At 45.1% G+C, this 17,335-nt stretch overlaps 1 protein-coding gene across 1 annotated transcript in view; it reads left to right on the top strand.

Annotated features, from left to right (window-relative positions):
• The first annotated feature begins 6,760 nt into the window (after window positions 1-6,760).
• Window positions 6,761-17,335, top strand: part of LOC119396750 (uncharacterized) — a 296,740-nt gene continuing 286,165 nt past the window's right edge. Inside the window, exon 1 of the mRNA XM_037664059.2 lies at window positions 6,761-6,906. Coding sequence (XP_037519987.1) covers window positions 6,880-6,906 — 27 coding nt within the window. The 5' untranslated portion in view covers window positions 6,761-6,879. The remainder of the gene's footprint in view (window positions 6,907-17,335) is intronic.

Here is a 17,335-nt window from a genome sequence, read left to right as displayed (position 1 = left end):
AGGCTGCTTTACGTCCTGAAATCTCGTACAATTTCTTTTCGCTTGGTATAAAAATATGTTCTGCACAATTACATAAATGATAATAACACAACATAGTTTGAAATGCTCTTTTTTTATATTGAACTGATTGAAGTTAAATGTAGTGTTATCAAGAATTATGAGTGATATTGCAGTGAGATGGTCTCAAAAGTATTTTTCTTACTGTTTTTCCTGCCTGCTTTCTAAGCTCTTGAAAGTTGTGTCGTGAAAAAAATTTTTATAATTACCAGGCTCACTATCCATGTACGGGTCGTGTTGTGTCCTGTGTGAAAGCATGGGGTAGCTAACACAGCCTGATGATGAAACTGATGTAGTGGTGCAAAGAACATGTACAGAAAGGAAGATGATAGACATACACATGCCTGTGCCCCTTATCACTTCATCTCTCTCCATGCATTTTACTTTTTGCGTATTTGCCAGTCCATTTTTTTTATTGTCCCGGGCTAAAATTCTCGAATAGTTCAACAAATGGAGAGTGTATGGGGGAGTAATATTTAATTACATGTAAAGTACTGTATCTCGAGGTGCTTTCCTATTGAAGCACAAGTTATCAGGATAACTTGCCTTGTTTTTGCTTCCCATAAATTGTGAGCGACAGCAGTTAGCCAATTATCACTGATGATGTAGCTCTTGCGCGTGCGAGCGAAGCGCGTTTCTGCACTCAGCTGGAGTAAGAAGTTATGCTATTTGTGTTAAGCAGACCCTGAGTCAAAGGTATGAAAAACTTGCTGCTCTTTCCTTCAAAATGAATGGAAAGGCCATTAATTTTCTCTGTTTTAATGCTTTCATTACATATGCTTGATGACAGCTGCACTTAGTAATAACTTAGTTGTTTCGACTCATTCCATGTGAGCCATTAGAGTGCACTTGTGGCCTCCTTCACCATTGCATTTTGAAAAGCACGGCTACTTTTTTAGAATGGAGGCTGTCTGTAGCTCAACTAAACATGAAGCACTAGAAGATACATAATGGAATCTAAAACAGTGAATATTGTTGAGCTTCCCGAGGTTGTTCCTACTCCTGTATTCAGGTCATGGTAGAAGTGTCCACACAGCCTGTGGTTTTATTAGTGTGTGGCCTGTAGCAGCAGCACCGAGGTATGTAGAAGATTGCACCTGTGTGTGTGTGTGTGAATCCTTTTATACGTATTTTTACACTGAAAAACACCTTCATTCAGTGGTGGACTTGTGTGTTTGTGGTGTACTTGTAGCCCAGGACTGAGAGTGCATTCGCTTTGCATGTTTAAAGTGCCCATCTTCTTACAATAACTGTCTAGGTATGGGTGTCATATTTGTGATGAAACCAGAGCTTCTGGAAATAGAATACCTAATTTTTATTCGAAGAATCCGTGTTAGTTATGACAATACCGTAACCTTTCCTTTTTTTTTCATGCTGGAGGGCAGCTAACTACAATTGTGCATACTAAGACTTACTGTATTGTACTGTGTCAGTGATTCAGGTGATTAATTGCTATGAAACCTAATGTCATAGGTTCAGTGCCCATCTGAGCAGCTGCTTTTGAAAAGTGGTTTCTTTAAGCCATTTGTCAAGGCCCCTTATGCACATAGCTTTAGACAGTTCACTGTGTCTTGGGCACTCAAGATGAGGAACCTCAAGCATGCAACTAATTTGCAAACTTCCCGCTAGCCGCTTGTTTGCCTTCCGAAAGTTGTGCTTGCAGCTGTGTCAAACCTGGACAATACCTGCCGGCACTTTATGATCATCGCCATAACAATGAGAAACTACACACCTGTAGTAAAAAGTAAGGAAAAACAGGCACAAATGGTTTGTAGTAAGGCCTCATAAGCACTGTAACTAAAAACATTTCTTGCAAAGAGATGTGCAGGCCAGAGTAAAGTGCAATTAATTGCCAGTTTCACTCCTTTTTGCTTTTCTTCTTTGGCTTCATTGGTGCCCACCATTGTTATCACCCATGTTATCATGTGGAGGAGTGAATGGGAATGCATTGGAACTGAGCAAATTAAATATTCACATTATACTGGCACATGCATTGCTGCCACCATGCCTGCTTTCATATCAGCACCATTTGACATTACAGAAACTGATTTTTCTAGGACACTTTCACTTGAGAAAGGCTAATTAGGTACATTAGCTAAGCTAGTAAAGTAGCAGTACAGATAATTCAAGTGACCACCTTCTTGTTTGAGTTCCTTTTCTTGTTTTCCTGTAGCTCTAGATCCAATCTTCTTTACAAATTTAATAATCTAGATCATTCATAGACTCTATATTACCTCTGAGTTTGCAAATGTAAAAGCATTTGCTCAGAATGGTTGATTGCCCCTTAATGAGGTTCGTTATAAATATGACAGGAACACCTTTAAACGATTGTCACTCTTAGGCCCCTTAACTGGTAATTGTCTAAACCTGGGCAGAAAAAGAGAAGCAAAATAATTTCTCATAAAAGCGTTTTCGAAGAATTGACTGTTGAAATTAGTATACATTTCTTGTGTATTTTTTTGTGCACATAATCTGATTTTATTGTAGGTGGTACAGGGGTCCATACTTCTATCTAAAAAAATCGATCTGTGCATAGGAAATTAAAGGAAGCAATATTTTTGCTTGGGCTTGAGAAAGAGTGCTCGTAAGCAGTGTTAGCTACATGGATGCGAGAGCTATGTAATAAACTTTGCTAAAACGGCTGCTTGGGCAAGAAATTCAGACTTGAATTTTGGCAGTGCATTGGTATTGCTCTTTTTCTACTCGGCAAGGAATTAAATGGCTTTGTCATAGCACTGAGCTTATCTTGAGTTCCTTTCTTGTGGAATGACGGTGTTTGGTGTAGTGGAATGCACCTTTGCAAGCGGCCGTCAACATGTGACAATTGTCAGGCCCATCCATACCAAGAGAGGCTTGCACTTCGGTGCATAAGGTATCCTTGATGCATGCTTGATGGGGCACACCCCTGCGTACAAATGTTCAGAATTGCAGCTAATGAAAGAAGCCTGTGTGTAGCAAAACTAATCAAGAGTGCCTGCTTGCTTTTGTCTACTAAAGCTGTTACAAATGTGAACAAGTTGAAGGGTAGATGGTTAGGTGCAAGACTTGGAATTCATCAACAAGGGCCGAACAAGGAAAAGCTTGCGCAACAGCCAACAGTTTGACAAAAGGACTCATCTTTGCGAGGCTTTTCCCCTTTGCCATAACTGCTAACAGCAGCTTTGTGGATATCAATATTCGGGGCTTCTGTTTGTTGAGAACAAAAGTCTTGTTGCATGGTAGGTTTTAAAGTGTGGTTACCATGTATACTGAAGGGCCTTTTGAAGTGCTATTGCTGCAGTTTGGACTGTTGCGATTGATTAAACCGGAGCATAACATAGGAACTATTAATTATAGGCTCAGCCAAGAAAATGTGTAATGTAGTCTTGTCGCTGCCCCCTGGTGTTTTCATTGTAGACTCAAAGCAGTTGAATGGTCATGTTTATTCATGAGAACATTTGCATCATGCAGTGTACCAGTGCTGTATCCAGTTTCCTAAACACTGTGCACTGGAAAACTCTGAGCAGCTTCAGAATCATTGCATGGTACTGTTTGAACTGTTTAACTTTTTTTATCTTTAAAAGAAAAAAAGAAAGATCTCGTCGATCAGTGCTTATACAGGCCAAGCAATGTGAATGCATGTGGCCAAGATTTGTGACTAAATTATGGCTGAACCCTGATCGAACTGGCATGTCATGTAAATGATAATGCTTCTGTGTTATGGCACTGTAAAAAAAAAAAAGGTGGGTGTGCAATAAAATGCTTGATTTGGTATCTTTCTGTGTGTTTCTGTCGGGTTGTATTGGCTCAAGGCACACAACACTAAAAGCACCACGTAAACGTAACCCAGCTTTCATTGTCTGAATTTCAGCAGATTACTTTTTTACACGTTAGGGTTTTTTCACACAATCGCCTTTGTTGTTGGCATGCCTTTAATTGTGCGATCAGTGCTGTGGTGTCTTTAATGGTGTGGAATGCCAATATGAATGGACTGGAAATACCGTATTAAAGGGATACTGAACAAAAATTTTAAGAAGCTACGAAAACACTTGCATTTGACTCGGACGACACGACTGTTCCTATAAACAGCGTTCATTTCACGTAATTTCGAGCAGCTGGCCGCATTTTTAGTGGATTGTGAGAGCGCGGCGGCTGCACGCCAGTGCGCTTGTCGACGGCCATGACGTCGAACGCTCCAGCAAGAGGGCGGCAACCGGCACGCTCTCTCCTGCCCTGGCACTTCCCTTTCTCCACCTCTCCTTTCAAGAACACTTTCCCGACCGTGACAACACGTTTTGAGAGAGACGCGCGGAAGCGATTTTGCAGCGAGCGCGGTTGGCGAGTCAGTATCCGCCGAATTTCGTGTCACTTCCTCTCTAGTTCGCGGCGCGGCCGCTAGATGCACCAATTTGCAAAAAATGCATTAAATTCATTATTTTCTGCTAGTTTCTGGCTGAAATGAAGGTTGTTTCAACAAATTTCAGCACCCAATCTTTCAATTGGGCCATTTATCTCGGTGGCGAAAATTTTGTTCAGTATCCCTTTAAAGATGAAATTGAAATGTCAATGAAAGCGATGGCATTTACTTTTATGAATAAAACCCAAAAGGTGCAAAGGTCAAACTGTAATGTAGCACTAATATGAAATTCTGTCACCACTGCCTGAAAACTGCTCTGAACAAAACATTAATTGCTCATATAGGGGCACTTTTTTCTATTTTTAAATATAATAGAACATTTTGAACTTGGAACGACTAAATCTTTTCACTTTCATATCGTGCTTTTCTGCATCACTGATCCAGAAATGAAGTCTGAGCAGCCATATGTGCCAATTCCTTTCACTTTCAGGCATGCATACGGTGTTCTTATGAAAGCATCGCCTAGTTACACAAATGCTGAACTTGAGGAAAACGACAACTAACAAATTTAAGATGCTGCTCCCTGAATTGAGTGAAAGTCATGAAATCTTGTCATTAAACACAAATGATAGTGCTGCAAGTGGTAATGTCTAACAAGGCTGGAAGTCAGTGCAGTTCGGAATAACAATACGGCGAAGAGGCAAGACCTGGACGTCCCCACGTGAGAAGCCTAGGCCAAGGCACATAAATTGCTGGTTCTTAATAAAGTTTATTCCTCCTCCTCTTTGCTCTAATTTAAGAAGGCAAGCCTCAAAGACTGGCTTGCTTCAAATAATGCTAGGATTACCAGTATTTTATGTGCCCTTCCAGACTACTGGCTTTATTCAGTGCCAACATTTCTACATTTCTGATGTGGCCAGCTTAGGAAACAAGCTAACATATATTAGAGAAGCACGGCACTGAGAAAACATTTGTTTTTCAGGTGTTGGTCAAACATTATTTTTGTGACAGCTGTCAAGAAAGGTAAGAACACAAAACGTTGGTGAAGGCAACATAAAAGCTGGGCTTTGCAGACCCTGATGCCAGCTCTAAACAACAATGTGCATGAACGCAAGCAAGGATCACAGTGAAGGGCAGAGCACCTGTCTGAAACATTCGCGTGGCATACGAACATCGTTTTCGTAGCAGTACAAATTTTCTGCACCAAAGGTACCTGACTAACCACTTGGCACCAGTCATGGCAGCAAACACATCGAGTCGAGAATTTCGGAACGGCCTCTGTCGTTTTACACATCAAAGTTGTCGAAAGTGTCTTCACTCGGCGATTCCTCATCGCCGTGGTCACTGTCCATGGCTCGTCTACTAGCGACACATGCAGCAGCAACACGCCTGGCACGTTCGGCGTTCGCGGCAAGCATGTCGTAGTGTTTCTGTCGAGAAATTGGCATTTTAGAGTCGCTGTCGCCGGTAGGCTGCTTTTCGAGTTCGAGGTCCACTTCCATCGCTGCCAACTCTCTCCATCGCTTGCACTCCGCCATCAAGGATTGCAGTTGCTTGTGGTACTTCGCGACAATGGCATCGGGAACTTCGCAAGCAGGTTCGTCCGTAGAAGTCGTAAGTTTCAGAAGTTCGGACAAAGCGGCGCCATCGCTGCCTTCTTCGTCGAACATCGACCGTGATCGATGCAGCAGTTCGTGATGGATGTCTCCAAAAGAGTCTATCTCCTCGTTCAGCATAAACAGTGTGCGCTTAAAGCACAATCGAAGCAGGATGCGCAGTCGCTCTTCATCTGGAATGCCTGTCGGCACATAGTTGATGAGGCCTTCGCCTGGAAGCTGGGAGACTGCGCGTGTGTTCCTCCGAAGATGCTGGGATGACGACCCTACTGTCGCCATGGTTTGTTCCCTAAAAGCTTTAAAAAAGCTTATCGAACGAGTAGAACTAAACCACCAACACTCCAGGGGTGTGCAAGTTTCGATTTACAGAGATTACGTGAAGTAAGACCACAGAATGAGCTGACTTCGCCGGTGACACAGTATTCTGTGGTGACACGGTGAGATAAACGATTGAAACGAAAAAAAGAAAAGACTTTCGCGCGCTTTTTTCTCGTTTGCGTTGATGTTGATGTTCATGTGATTTTGCGCAGTCGGTGCCATCTCACGACGAACGGCGTGAGTAGAACGCAAATGTGCTAGTCCCAAGTTTCAATGCCTCAAAAAAAAAATCGAACTTAAAAACGCGATTTATGAAATTATCAATCTGATCGTTCTTGAAACTTTAGAATATTTTCATAGGTCTCTGACTTTTTCGTCTGCGTTCATTATTTGCAGCAATGGCCGCACGCATGTTTCGTGTGTTGACATAGCGGTGCATAACAGCGATCTTCCTTACATTTGTATGACGTCGACTGCCGACTGCGTTTTGCTCGCTTGAAGGAACGTTGCAGTGTTCATTACAAGGTTGCAGCGACGTAGCTGCGTTCTTTCATGGAGGGTTCTCGGTCTCGGAGCACAGTAAGTAGCATGCGTGTTTGTTTCGCTGCCCGCTTATGCGCAACCTTCTAATAACGCACGAAGGTGCCTCGCTCGCGAAATGTTGACGAAAATCGTAAAGGTGATTTCGTGCCGTTGTTTTCTCCGTGACGCTTTGGCTAATCTTTGATGATCCGTCAAAAGCAGATTTATTACAAGCTTGTTGAGCAGCACCGTAAACGCGAAATGATCGATCAACACAGAAAAGTTTCTTGTCTACATTTAACAACTCGTGTCTCAATTATTAGCATTAGGAACAAGACGATCCCTTGCTCACACTTACCTTGCAAGCAATATTTCCGTTGACTCAGCCGTTTTTGTGCCTCTTACTGTTATGTACGCCAGTACGTGACAGTAAACGTCACTTTTTATTCAGTAGCGAAACCGGTATAATCTCAGATTTCGTTGTAGAAGAAGCGAAACTATTGAAGGTCGGTCATTCCTCAACGAGATATACGCGTCTAAATTTCAGCCGAACGAGCATAGATCACCAAAAAAGCAGCTTGTTTTGCGTATGCCATGTAAATCGTGTGATGTTGGCTTTCTATGCCTATAGTGCTTACGATAATAATCCACGATCTTACTCTCTGGCTCCGTATAAAAGGTCCTCGTCTTTCGCTGTTATTAATTCTGGCGTGCCATATGTGTGAGCACCATGACCCGTGTCGACCCTCATCTCAGTTGCCAAGCAGGCCCACTCTTCCTTGTGCGGTTGCTTGGTGTCCTTGGAATGAATTTTTTTTTTTTTTTTTTTTTTTGCAAATTGCTGCGCATTCGCGGTGGCTTTTGCTCTCGACACGAAGAATGGGAACCTAAAAAAATTCTTCGCAAACGCTTTGTCGATAACCTCACTTCCTTGTTGGTCTCAATAAAATGTCTTTCGTGGTGCGTTTTATATCTCATTATTCACACCCACTTCAACCTGGGAGTGAAGGAGGCTGGCATATATGCGCGGCTTTCTGACGCTGTTAAGTCATTTGATGGGCTATTTCCCATGAAACCCGCGGGTAACGAGATGTGAAGCAGACCATGCGTTCACAGTTTTTTAAAGGTGAAGTTCAGCCTGCATTTTTTTTTTGAGCATGCTGTACTTGCCTAATGATTTGGTTAAATGTACTTTCGATTCAAATACAAGTTGCTTAACTCATGCTAGTGTACCGTTTGTAATTGTGACAATTGTGAGTAATATTTTATGCGCGAAAGAGAGGGAATAGATCGAGGGCCCCGGTTCCTTCTTGTAAAAGTTATACGCAACCTAATGAAGCCGACAGATAATGCATAGGGGGCATTATTTGTAGTTTTATTTAAAGTGCAGTAATTATGACATGAAGGTTGGTTTACAAAAAAAAAGGGGGGGGGGGGCAGGACTTAGGGGAAGATGAAAGCTTGCGATGAAAAATTCGTAAACAGGGTTTGTGTGCATGAAGCCGACGTTTCGACAAGCGTACTTTTCTTCAAGGCTGCACCTTAATTGTTGCAGCCTTGAAGAAGACAAGACCGCTTGTCGAAACGTCGGCTTCATGCACACAAACCCTGTTTACGAATTTTTCATCAAGGTTGGTTGGTTTGTGGTCGGCAAACTCACTCATGAGTCAACTCACGCAGACTCAGATTGAGCCGCGAGTGTGAGTCTGAGTGAGTCAGACTGAGTAATATTTTCGTGAATCTGAGTCCGAGTAAGTCCAGATAAGGAAAATTTCTGTGAGTCTGAGTCCGAGTGGGCCCTGAGGGCGAAATATATTTCTGAGTGAGCTCCGCATTTTTTTTTTTTTCCGACCTATGGTCCTATCTACTCAACTTAAGCATTGCTGTCAGCCTTCTGACGACTCCCGTTTATACTCGCGTCTACTCACACATAATTCAAAGCACTAGCGTTCATACGGCATCTCAATATTTATTGATCAGAGGCGTGAGTTACGGAGGGGGGCGGGGTGAGGTTTGACTTCCCTCCGGCAAAATCTTACGCGGGAAGTTCGTGATAAAAATATCTCGTGTGAGTCATCTCTTTCAATAAAAAAATGTCCTTACTGGGTTTATCCATTGATAACTCGTAATTGAAGGTACGAAATGAAAACGCGCCAAGTAGAGCAATATACGATATATTGATGTTAAAGAGCCTTGACACTGTGGTCGAAAAAGTTAATTATACGCTAATGAACGCATGACTCGACTCACTCAGGCTCACTCACACTCAGATTGAGCCTTGAGTCTGAGTCTGAGTGAGTCCGAGTGAACAATGTTTCGGTGAGTTTGAGTCCGAGTGAGCCGACTGAGAAAAATTTCTGTGAGTCTGAGTCCAAGTGAGCTCGTATGAGGAAAATTTTCGTGAGTCTGAATCCGAGTGAGCCCTAAAGGCAAAATATATTTCATGAGTGAGTCTGAGTGAGCTGCACACTTTTTGCCGACCTATGGGGGTAAGCGTCTAGGGCTGTGAGAAAGGTTGTAGCGGAGTGCTTCAGATAGTTTCGACCACCTTGGGTTCTTTAACCTGCACGGAAATCGCACAGTGCACGGGCCTCTAGCATTTCGTTGGAATCAAGCCCGCGTCCTTCAGGTCAGCAGCCAAGCTCCGTAACCACTAAACCACCGCGGCGGCGAAATTATTGTACAAAAGTAAATCAGGTAAAATGAATGAAAAAAAAACTACTTGCGCCGGTGAGGTCCGAACCCACAACCTTTGAATAATTTTTGTCCAATTTCACATGTGTAATGTGGGGCATGTCATTTTCGAAACCTCTTCAGGAGATGCAGGGCAGGCTGCGTGCACAACCAAATGTGCTTATGTCTTCTTTTTATTTTATTTTTTAAAGACAGATTGAGGCAGGGGCGTATCCAGGATTTAATTCCGTTTAAGTGTGTAGAGCGGGGGAGGGGGAGGGGGGAGGACGCATTTTATCCCAGCATTTTTCCACCCATGGTTCTGGCTACGCTACCTGGCAGTAGCGTAGCCAGAAATTTTTTTTTCGGGGAGGTTCAACGATACTTTACGTATGTTCGTGTGTGCGTGTATATATACACATGCAAAATTGAAACACTTCGGGAGGGGGGGGGGGTGAACCCCCTCAACCCTTCTCCCCCGCCCTTCCCCCTGGCTACGCCTGTGTTACATGGTTATCCACATGGTTATTTGGGATCAAGGAATCTGTAGGGGCCCCAAAACGTCAAGTTTCCATTCACTACATTTTACCTCTTGGCGTGTTTGTTTTATTTCACTATGGTTATCTACCCGTTCGTTCGTGATAGTAATATACCATTAAATCACGAACATCGCTCAGTGATGTCTGGCTCGCTGGTACAGTGGTTACGAAGCTCGGCTGCTGACTCTACGGTCGCGGGTTCGATCCCGGCCGCGGCGGTCGCAGTTTTGGAACGTGAAACCCCATATACATTATTATCCCACTTTGCGACCCTTGCTGGAGTCGAGAGCTTTCTCTTCCTTCACAGTTCCATCCGCATGACTCGATCAAAAGCGCATATATGCTTTTTTTTTTTTAAAGAGAAGATGCCATCCAATCGTGATGTGGGACATATTGTTATCGAATGTGGTCGGCCAATAACGAACACTCTTCTCTCTCTTGTAATCTCTTAAACCTCTTCTTCTCCCTATGCAGAACGCAGGAGGTCAACTGTCACATGCACGCCGCAAAAATTTCTGCCTCCCAATAAAGAGCTTTTCTCGCTTTCTCTCTCTCTCCCTTGTTATTTTGTCTCACGTCTTTTGAGGAAAGGGAAGACGCTTACTTCAGCAACCCATAAGGAGCACGGCGCACCGTCCAAGGGGGAGGGGGACATTATGAATGGATGCAACTTTGATTGTCCAGGAAGGTTTAACACGACCCGGGCTTAGGTCTCGAGACCCACGAGGGAACGTCAAGGCCTTGCCTCAACGCCGCCTCATCGGCTTGTTGGACTGCCCATGTCTGAGTGCCGAGGTCTGAGCTGCGCAGGGCGGCGGCCCGCCTCGACGACAGGGTCTCTGTTGTAACTGCCATTTTCTCTGTCGTTACGCTGCATGTGTTTAAATGTGGCTGGTTCTTCCTGGCATAATTTACACGTGTCGACTTGATGCACTGCTTCTCGGCATTTTGGCTAAGATCAAAGTGCTCCCTTGTGGGTTTGCAGAAATAAGCGTCTTTCCTTTCCCCAAACCACTACTACTATTCCCGTCATTTCTTGTTGCATGGTGCACATGCATAAACGGGACACGGAAAAGCGCCCGTGTAGTGTGGTACTTTTCTTTGTCCCGTTTATGCGCTGTTTTAAATAACCATCCACAAGAGACCATATTACTTTTTTGAGTCTTCAATTGTGCTCGTAGTGTTTCAAATAACCATGCACAAGGGACACAGCTATTACACATCAGTGCAATAGCTGGCGGACACGACTGTCACCGCGATTGTTCGTATGCAATGCCCTAACCTAATAAGGAAACCTTTAAGGCCATACGTTTTCATTTACCTCTGGATATTGATATATTGCGACATGGCTAACAAACCATGCTCGGGGGTATCTGGGCGATTTCCTTTCAAACGCATGGATAGTCATCAACGGCAAATTAAAATCGCTGTATGAATGATCGTGTATGAATCGTGTATGAATCGCTGTAAGGAATATTTTGTTTTATTGCTACTACTGCTACTTATTGCAGGTGCACATATATAGTTCTACAATTGGCTTGGGAACTCATCAGTGACTGTATTGAAGATAAACATCTAAGCAATTCAGTTTGATAACTAAATTTTCATTAATTTACCGATAATATGGGTCTTTTATTGGAATGGAAATCAAAGTTATTCTTTTCTTTTTAATACTGCGTCGACACCCCCGCTGGTACGCCAATGCGACGTCACGAATTTTAAAGGTATACTTTCGAGTGTGGGCCTCGTTGGCTCAGTAAATGTTCACAAAACTTGCCAAGCTCAATCTTTACCTCTTTTAGAGCACAATGGTCCATTTTCACAGACGGCCGCGGCGGCCGCGTTTTCGATGGAGGCGAAAAGCTAGAAGCCCGTGTACTTAGATTCAGGGGCACGTTAAAGAACCCCAGTTGGTCGAAATTTCCTGAGGGTTCCACTACGGCGTCCCTCATAATCATATCGTGGTTTTGGGACATAAGACACCGACAAGTATTCTTATCCATTTTCACAGATACACAATTATGTCTTGATAATAATAATATCTGGGGTTGAACGTCCCAAAACCACGATATGATTATGAGAGACGCCGTAGTAGAGGGCTCCGGAAATTCTACCACCTGGGGTCCTTTAACGTGCACCTGAATCTATAGGTACACGGGCCTCAAACATTTTCGCCTCCGTCGAAAATGCAGCCGCCGCGGCCGGGATTCGATCCCGCGACCTTCGGGTCAGCAGTCGAGCGCCGTAACCACTTAGACCACCGTGGCGGGGCTATTGTCTATGGTAGACACCGGGTTAGTCTCAATGTCACTGGAAGGCATAAACAAGAAGTACGTCCACACTGCATTTGAAAGGTCACAGCAGTAATTCGGCAGTGACAGAGCAACAAGAAAAACATTGCTTGAACGGTATTGTGGTGCAGAACGGTATAGTAACTAACCTGCAATGCAAATCATGCGTGTCAGAGCAACATTGTTGAAGAAATGCTGCCTCGTGCGTGCAAAGCTGCATAATCCACTTGCGCCAGACGCGTATATAGTGTCGCCTGTGTATTTTCGGAAATGGGAAATGTGGCTGGGGCCCGTGAAATCGGCTCTCACGCCGTCCTTTTTGCCCGATCCTTACACATCTCTTATGTCTTGCACGCCTGCCGTGTACGCATGCCGTGCTAACGGGTACAGATAAAACTGGAGTCACGCCCGTATGTACTGCATGCTACCTAAAGAAAGAGAAGTCTGAAAAAGTCTGTTATTTAGTTGCTGCGGCAGGCGACTCGAGGTTTTATCCTTCCGGCCCGTATATGCGCATCACGCGGCTCTCATTGTGTCCGGCTGTAATGTCCGGCGGCCGAGATGAGATAACCGCCCGCGTTGTGTGCCCACGTCTCGCCTCTTCCCGGGCGCTTTGAATGGCTTGTGCGCCAGGGGTGTCTGCCGTCCGCCGATCTGCGCGGATCGGCCTGTCTGCACGTGGTCAGCGTGTCCCGGATAGATTCCGTCGCTCACGTTCTGCGCGTTGGTCGCCTGATGGCCGGCCTCCCTTCTCTGGCCGCCTCGGTCACGTGGGCGGCGACGTGGGTGCACCGCGACCAGGCCGCACTGTCGGCGCACCAGGTCAGCGTGCTGGTAAATGTTGCGAAGCAGCGTGAATTAGGCCACGAAATAGCCTCCTCCTTCATTAATCTCTTCGATGAATACGGGAGGAAGCGGTAGCGATAATGAGCACTTTAGTAAAAGCTGCGATCTCTGGCGCAATTGTGAAAGGCTGCGGTGGTGGTACAATCATTGCACATACTTGCGGCGCACTATATATATTTAGGTAAAAGAAGTTGTTCTGTGGAAATGAAACCTTGTAATCGGTTCCGATGCTTCGCGCCTCGCGTGAAACTGGCGAACACTTTCGTTTTTCTTTTTTCAACTTCCACTGCTCCGCGCTCAGTCGCCTAAGCATATGCTGGAGCGCTTTGGACATGCATACACGCGATAATCCACAAGTTGTTGGGTTGATCCCCAGCTTGACAACATAATGCAGATTTTTCTTCCATTTGCTTTCCTTTGCCTCGACCTGTTGCATAATGATGGATGACTAATGGGGCTTGTCGGCCCCTTGCGAGATCGGCGGGTCCGAACCAAATTTCTGGAAAGACCGTTTTATACATAAAACAGCTCTGAATCCCTTGAGCCGTACGGGAAAATGTATTCTAAACGTCGTGATGTTAGGCGAATCGCTGCTCTTTTCCGAGGCCTTAAGATGCACGGTAAGTACGTCAGGCGTGCAGTTTTATAAAGAAAAGCTAAGTATACCTATTAACGTCAAGCTACAGTGACTCATTGGTGTAAGTTGTTCCAGGTTTCGTTAACGTAAGTCTAGATTGATAAGGTGGTCGCATATACGCAAGGACGCACTTCGAAAAAAGCTAGTAGCATGCATGCATATGACCACGAAATCGGACGTCAGCACACGAAACACGAATATGACTGCGCAGTACGTCATCGAAGTATGTCGTCGTATATGCCGTCGTTGTAACCACCAGCACTATAGTGGAAAACCTTTCTAGCCACTATACCAGCACTATACAAGGTTGCGGCATTGAACCCCCCCCCCCTTTTTTTTTAATAGGCGCAGTGAAGTCCCTATAGATAGATAGATAGATAGACGGACGGACGGACGGACGGACGGATCTTGAAGATTGGTTATGTAACATGAACAATTATTCAGGTGTATATGACTCGGGTTGTTATATAGTCCATGTGATAGAATACATCGCAGTGGCGCTGCTTAGCACAGGGATTGACTCAGATAAAACTGCTGCTTGGGCGAGTTGGTTCATGATTAAGATAGATTTACCAGCGCAAAAAGACGAACACACATACGGCACTGTGTGCGTGTGTTCCTTCTTAAGTGTTTCGTCTTTTTGCGCTGGTAAATCTATCTTAATGATTGAATCAGAGCTGCTAAGTCTGTCGGTTCTCCCACCACCCTTGTTTTGCCATATGTTTTAAGGATTTGAAAGGCGCAGTACTCGTTTTATTTTTGCACGTATGGATACACACATCGATGGTGGGAGGACTACGGATTTCTTCTGCTTACGTTGTTTAGTTGCGTTGACCTCCTTGCATACAGAAAATGAATGGAAAAACAATTTTCGAATTATAATCTTGCTTTTAGCGCTTTCTCTGTTTGAAATAATATTCAACATTGTTGGTGGCCGACAAGCGTGTTAGCATTTCCCGCTAGCGCAGATTTATTTCGTTCATTCGCAGTCACTCTGTCTGCTTAAACAGATGTCTATAAAACGTTGAGGAGGTTCGGTAAACTTCGCCATTTTTTACAAATTGCCCGTTGTTCATGATGGCCGTGCAAAGAAGACACATGGCTAGAAGAATGTACACGACACGAGCGCTGTAAAGACCTGGTTAACATACGCAAAAAAAAAAGTGCCCGTTGAACTAGTGGTGAACTATAATAAGGTAGCAAATTGGGCGAGTTGGAATATACTCATCCTGGCCTGCGCAATCAAGACACAGTACTAGAAGACTTTGCGTGCGTTAACCTGGTCTGACAGCTCTTGTGTCGTTTACATTCTTCTAGTCCTGTGTCTCGTTTGCGCTGGCCATGCATGGTGAGTATATTCCAACTCGCCCACTTTGCTACCTTATCATATGCCCGTTGTTTATGTTGGTGATATTGCCGCAACTTCGGTGTAATTCTGAATTCCTGTCGACTTTTGCGCGTAGTGTTTAGCTTTAAAAGTGTGGGCTACTTGACGAAACATTGTTAGGAATAACACAGCGCTATCCACATGCACAGTACTGATAGCGCAGCTGTGCCTTTGCGGGGTCGGCTGTCACCCGGAAGACTTCGACGCCAGCCGCGGTCGGGTCGGGAGGCTCCAGTGGGGCGTAGCTTGCAGACCCGTGGTTCTAAGCTGAGTGACGAATGAAAGCGGGTCCAATATCGCCGGTACTGCTCATAAAAGACGTGGGCTTGAATTCACGAAGTTCTTGTTTTCGCCACTCACCGGGCCCGATATGCCCGGCATCTGGATTTACTGAAACATTCTCTTACGAATAAGCGTGAGGGGCTCTTCTCAATACGGGACCCGGTGCGATCGACGCGAGAAAGACGTCTCTTGCCCTGCTTGCCGCTGACGGCAGTTTCGGAATGTCTAACGAGGGACACGAGTGTGAGCAGCCGTTGCTTGGAGGCTGAGAAAAGCGCCTGACGAAGGTTAGCGTCTGACATTCGATGGAGGTGCGACTTCCCGATGTCCGTGAAAGGGGAAAGCTCGAACTCCCGTGAAGCATTTCTGCAGACGCCGTGGGACGTGGTTGCACATAATTTCGAGGCAGGTGAGGAAACGCATTGACCAAGGTTGGGGCAAGGAAGCTCCGCGTTGACGATCGAGGTCTGTGATGCTGCAGTGAAAAAGACGTTGCAGTTGTTGTGTGTTTTTATATATATGGTAGATTGGTCAGCGCTCGGAGAGAATACGTTGCCGGGAACTCGGAACGAGTTCCGCAGGTTCGCTCTGCATGGACTTTACTTTACTTCAGCATTTAGTGTAGGCAAAGCCTTACGAACGACGAATTCCGGGTTCCACCGTTACTGACTCCATCACTGAGTGATCAAACAACGTGTCCGCTCAGAAAAAAAAATGATGCGCCAGAAGAACCCGCCCACGGGCAAGTTGGTACATTTCTTGACCAACGTAAGTGAAAATAGGGACGCAGAAACTACATGTACAGAGCCAGTCGTTTCTTGTGTTCGTTTCTGTGTTCATTTCTTGTCTCCGTTTTGGTTTGTGCGTTTAAGAATGACCCCGCCTTTATTCCTCTCAAGGGCGAAGAAGTGCGAGACGCACTTGTCCGTAAATGCTTGGTATACGAAGATATATATACCGTATAAGTATATGGCGCTTAGGGATGCTACAGCACCGTAGCGAGAACATGCTCTGTCAAACTGGATCGCGGAAACCAACTGGGACGTGTTATACGTCACATTCAGAGAGGTCTTTGGGTATGGAGGTGGACGTGTTCCGGGGAGATATACTTGGCCAGTCGTCTTCGGCGTTTTTCAACACGAGGTAGGTGACAACTTTTTTCGAAAGTAACGAGCGTTACTGAAACACAGTTACGAAGTTCTTGCGTTGTAAGCCCGTCGCCGAACGCCAACAAGGTGTATGATGTCAGAAAATGTGCCATGCATGTCCTGTAAAGCGGCATGCAGAACCGCCATGCCTGACCCTCATGACTCGAAGTGTCATAACTCTTGTGGGACATGTTCATGCGTCGAGACGAAATTGTCCGGAACCTGCAGCAAATTATCCATCCAGACTATACCGAACGGAAAGAACCAAAGAACATAAAGTCGATACCAACGCGTTCAGCACCTATACGTAGACATGATCTTCCCCGGAGTCACTCTTGGGGCTCCCGAATAAAATTGTTAGTTGAGGCTCTGTCTTACAGCGTTCGGACGCCGGTAGGGTCGGATAGCGCACGTAATTGTCACAGTGCATAAGCGGTTGGTCACGTTTTAAGGTCAGCCCGATTGTTGCCTTTGGTAATATTGACTTCACGCAGTGGGCGAGCGTTGCCTCAGTTGCTGCGTGCACTGTAAATAGCTTGTCTTCGAATCAGGACATATTGTCAGTCAGTAAGCCTGACATCGCTTCTTCCTTGTAAGCTCAACGTTCAGTCGTGCACTGAGCGTTCGGAATTTTGCGAGCATGCGTATCGCGCACCATCTCCGTGCTGTGTGATCGGCGCGCG

Source organism: Rhipicephalus sanguineus, chromosome 1 (genome assembly GCF_013339695.2).
Source record: "Rhipicephalus sanguineus isolate Rsan-2018 chromosome 1, BIME_Rsan_1.4, whole genome shotgun sequence".
NCBI classification, from domain to species: Eukaryota; Metazoa; Arthropoda; class Arachnida; order Ixodida; family Ixodidae; genus Rhipicephalus; species Rhipicephalus sanguineus.
Note: the sequence above shows the minus strand (reverse complement) of the source record. Positions and strands in the feature narration are given on the sequence as shown.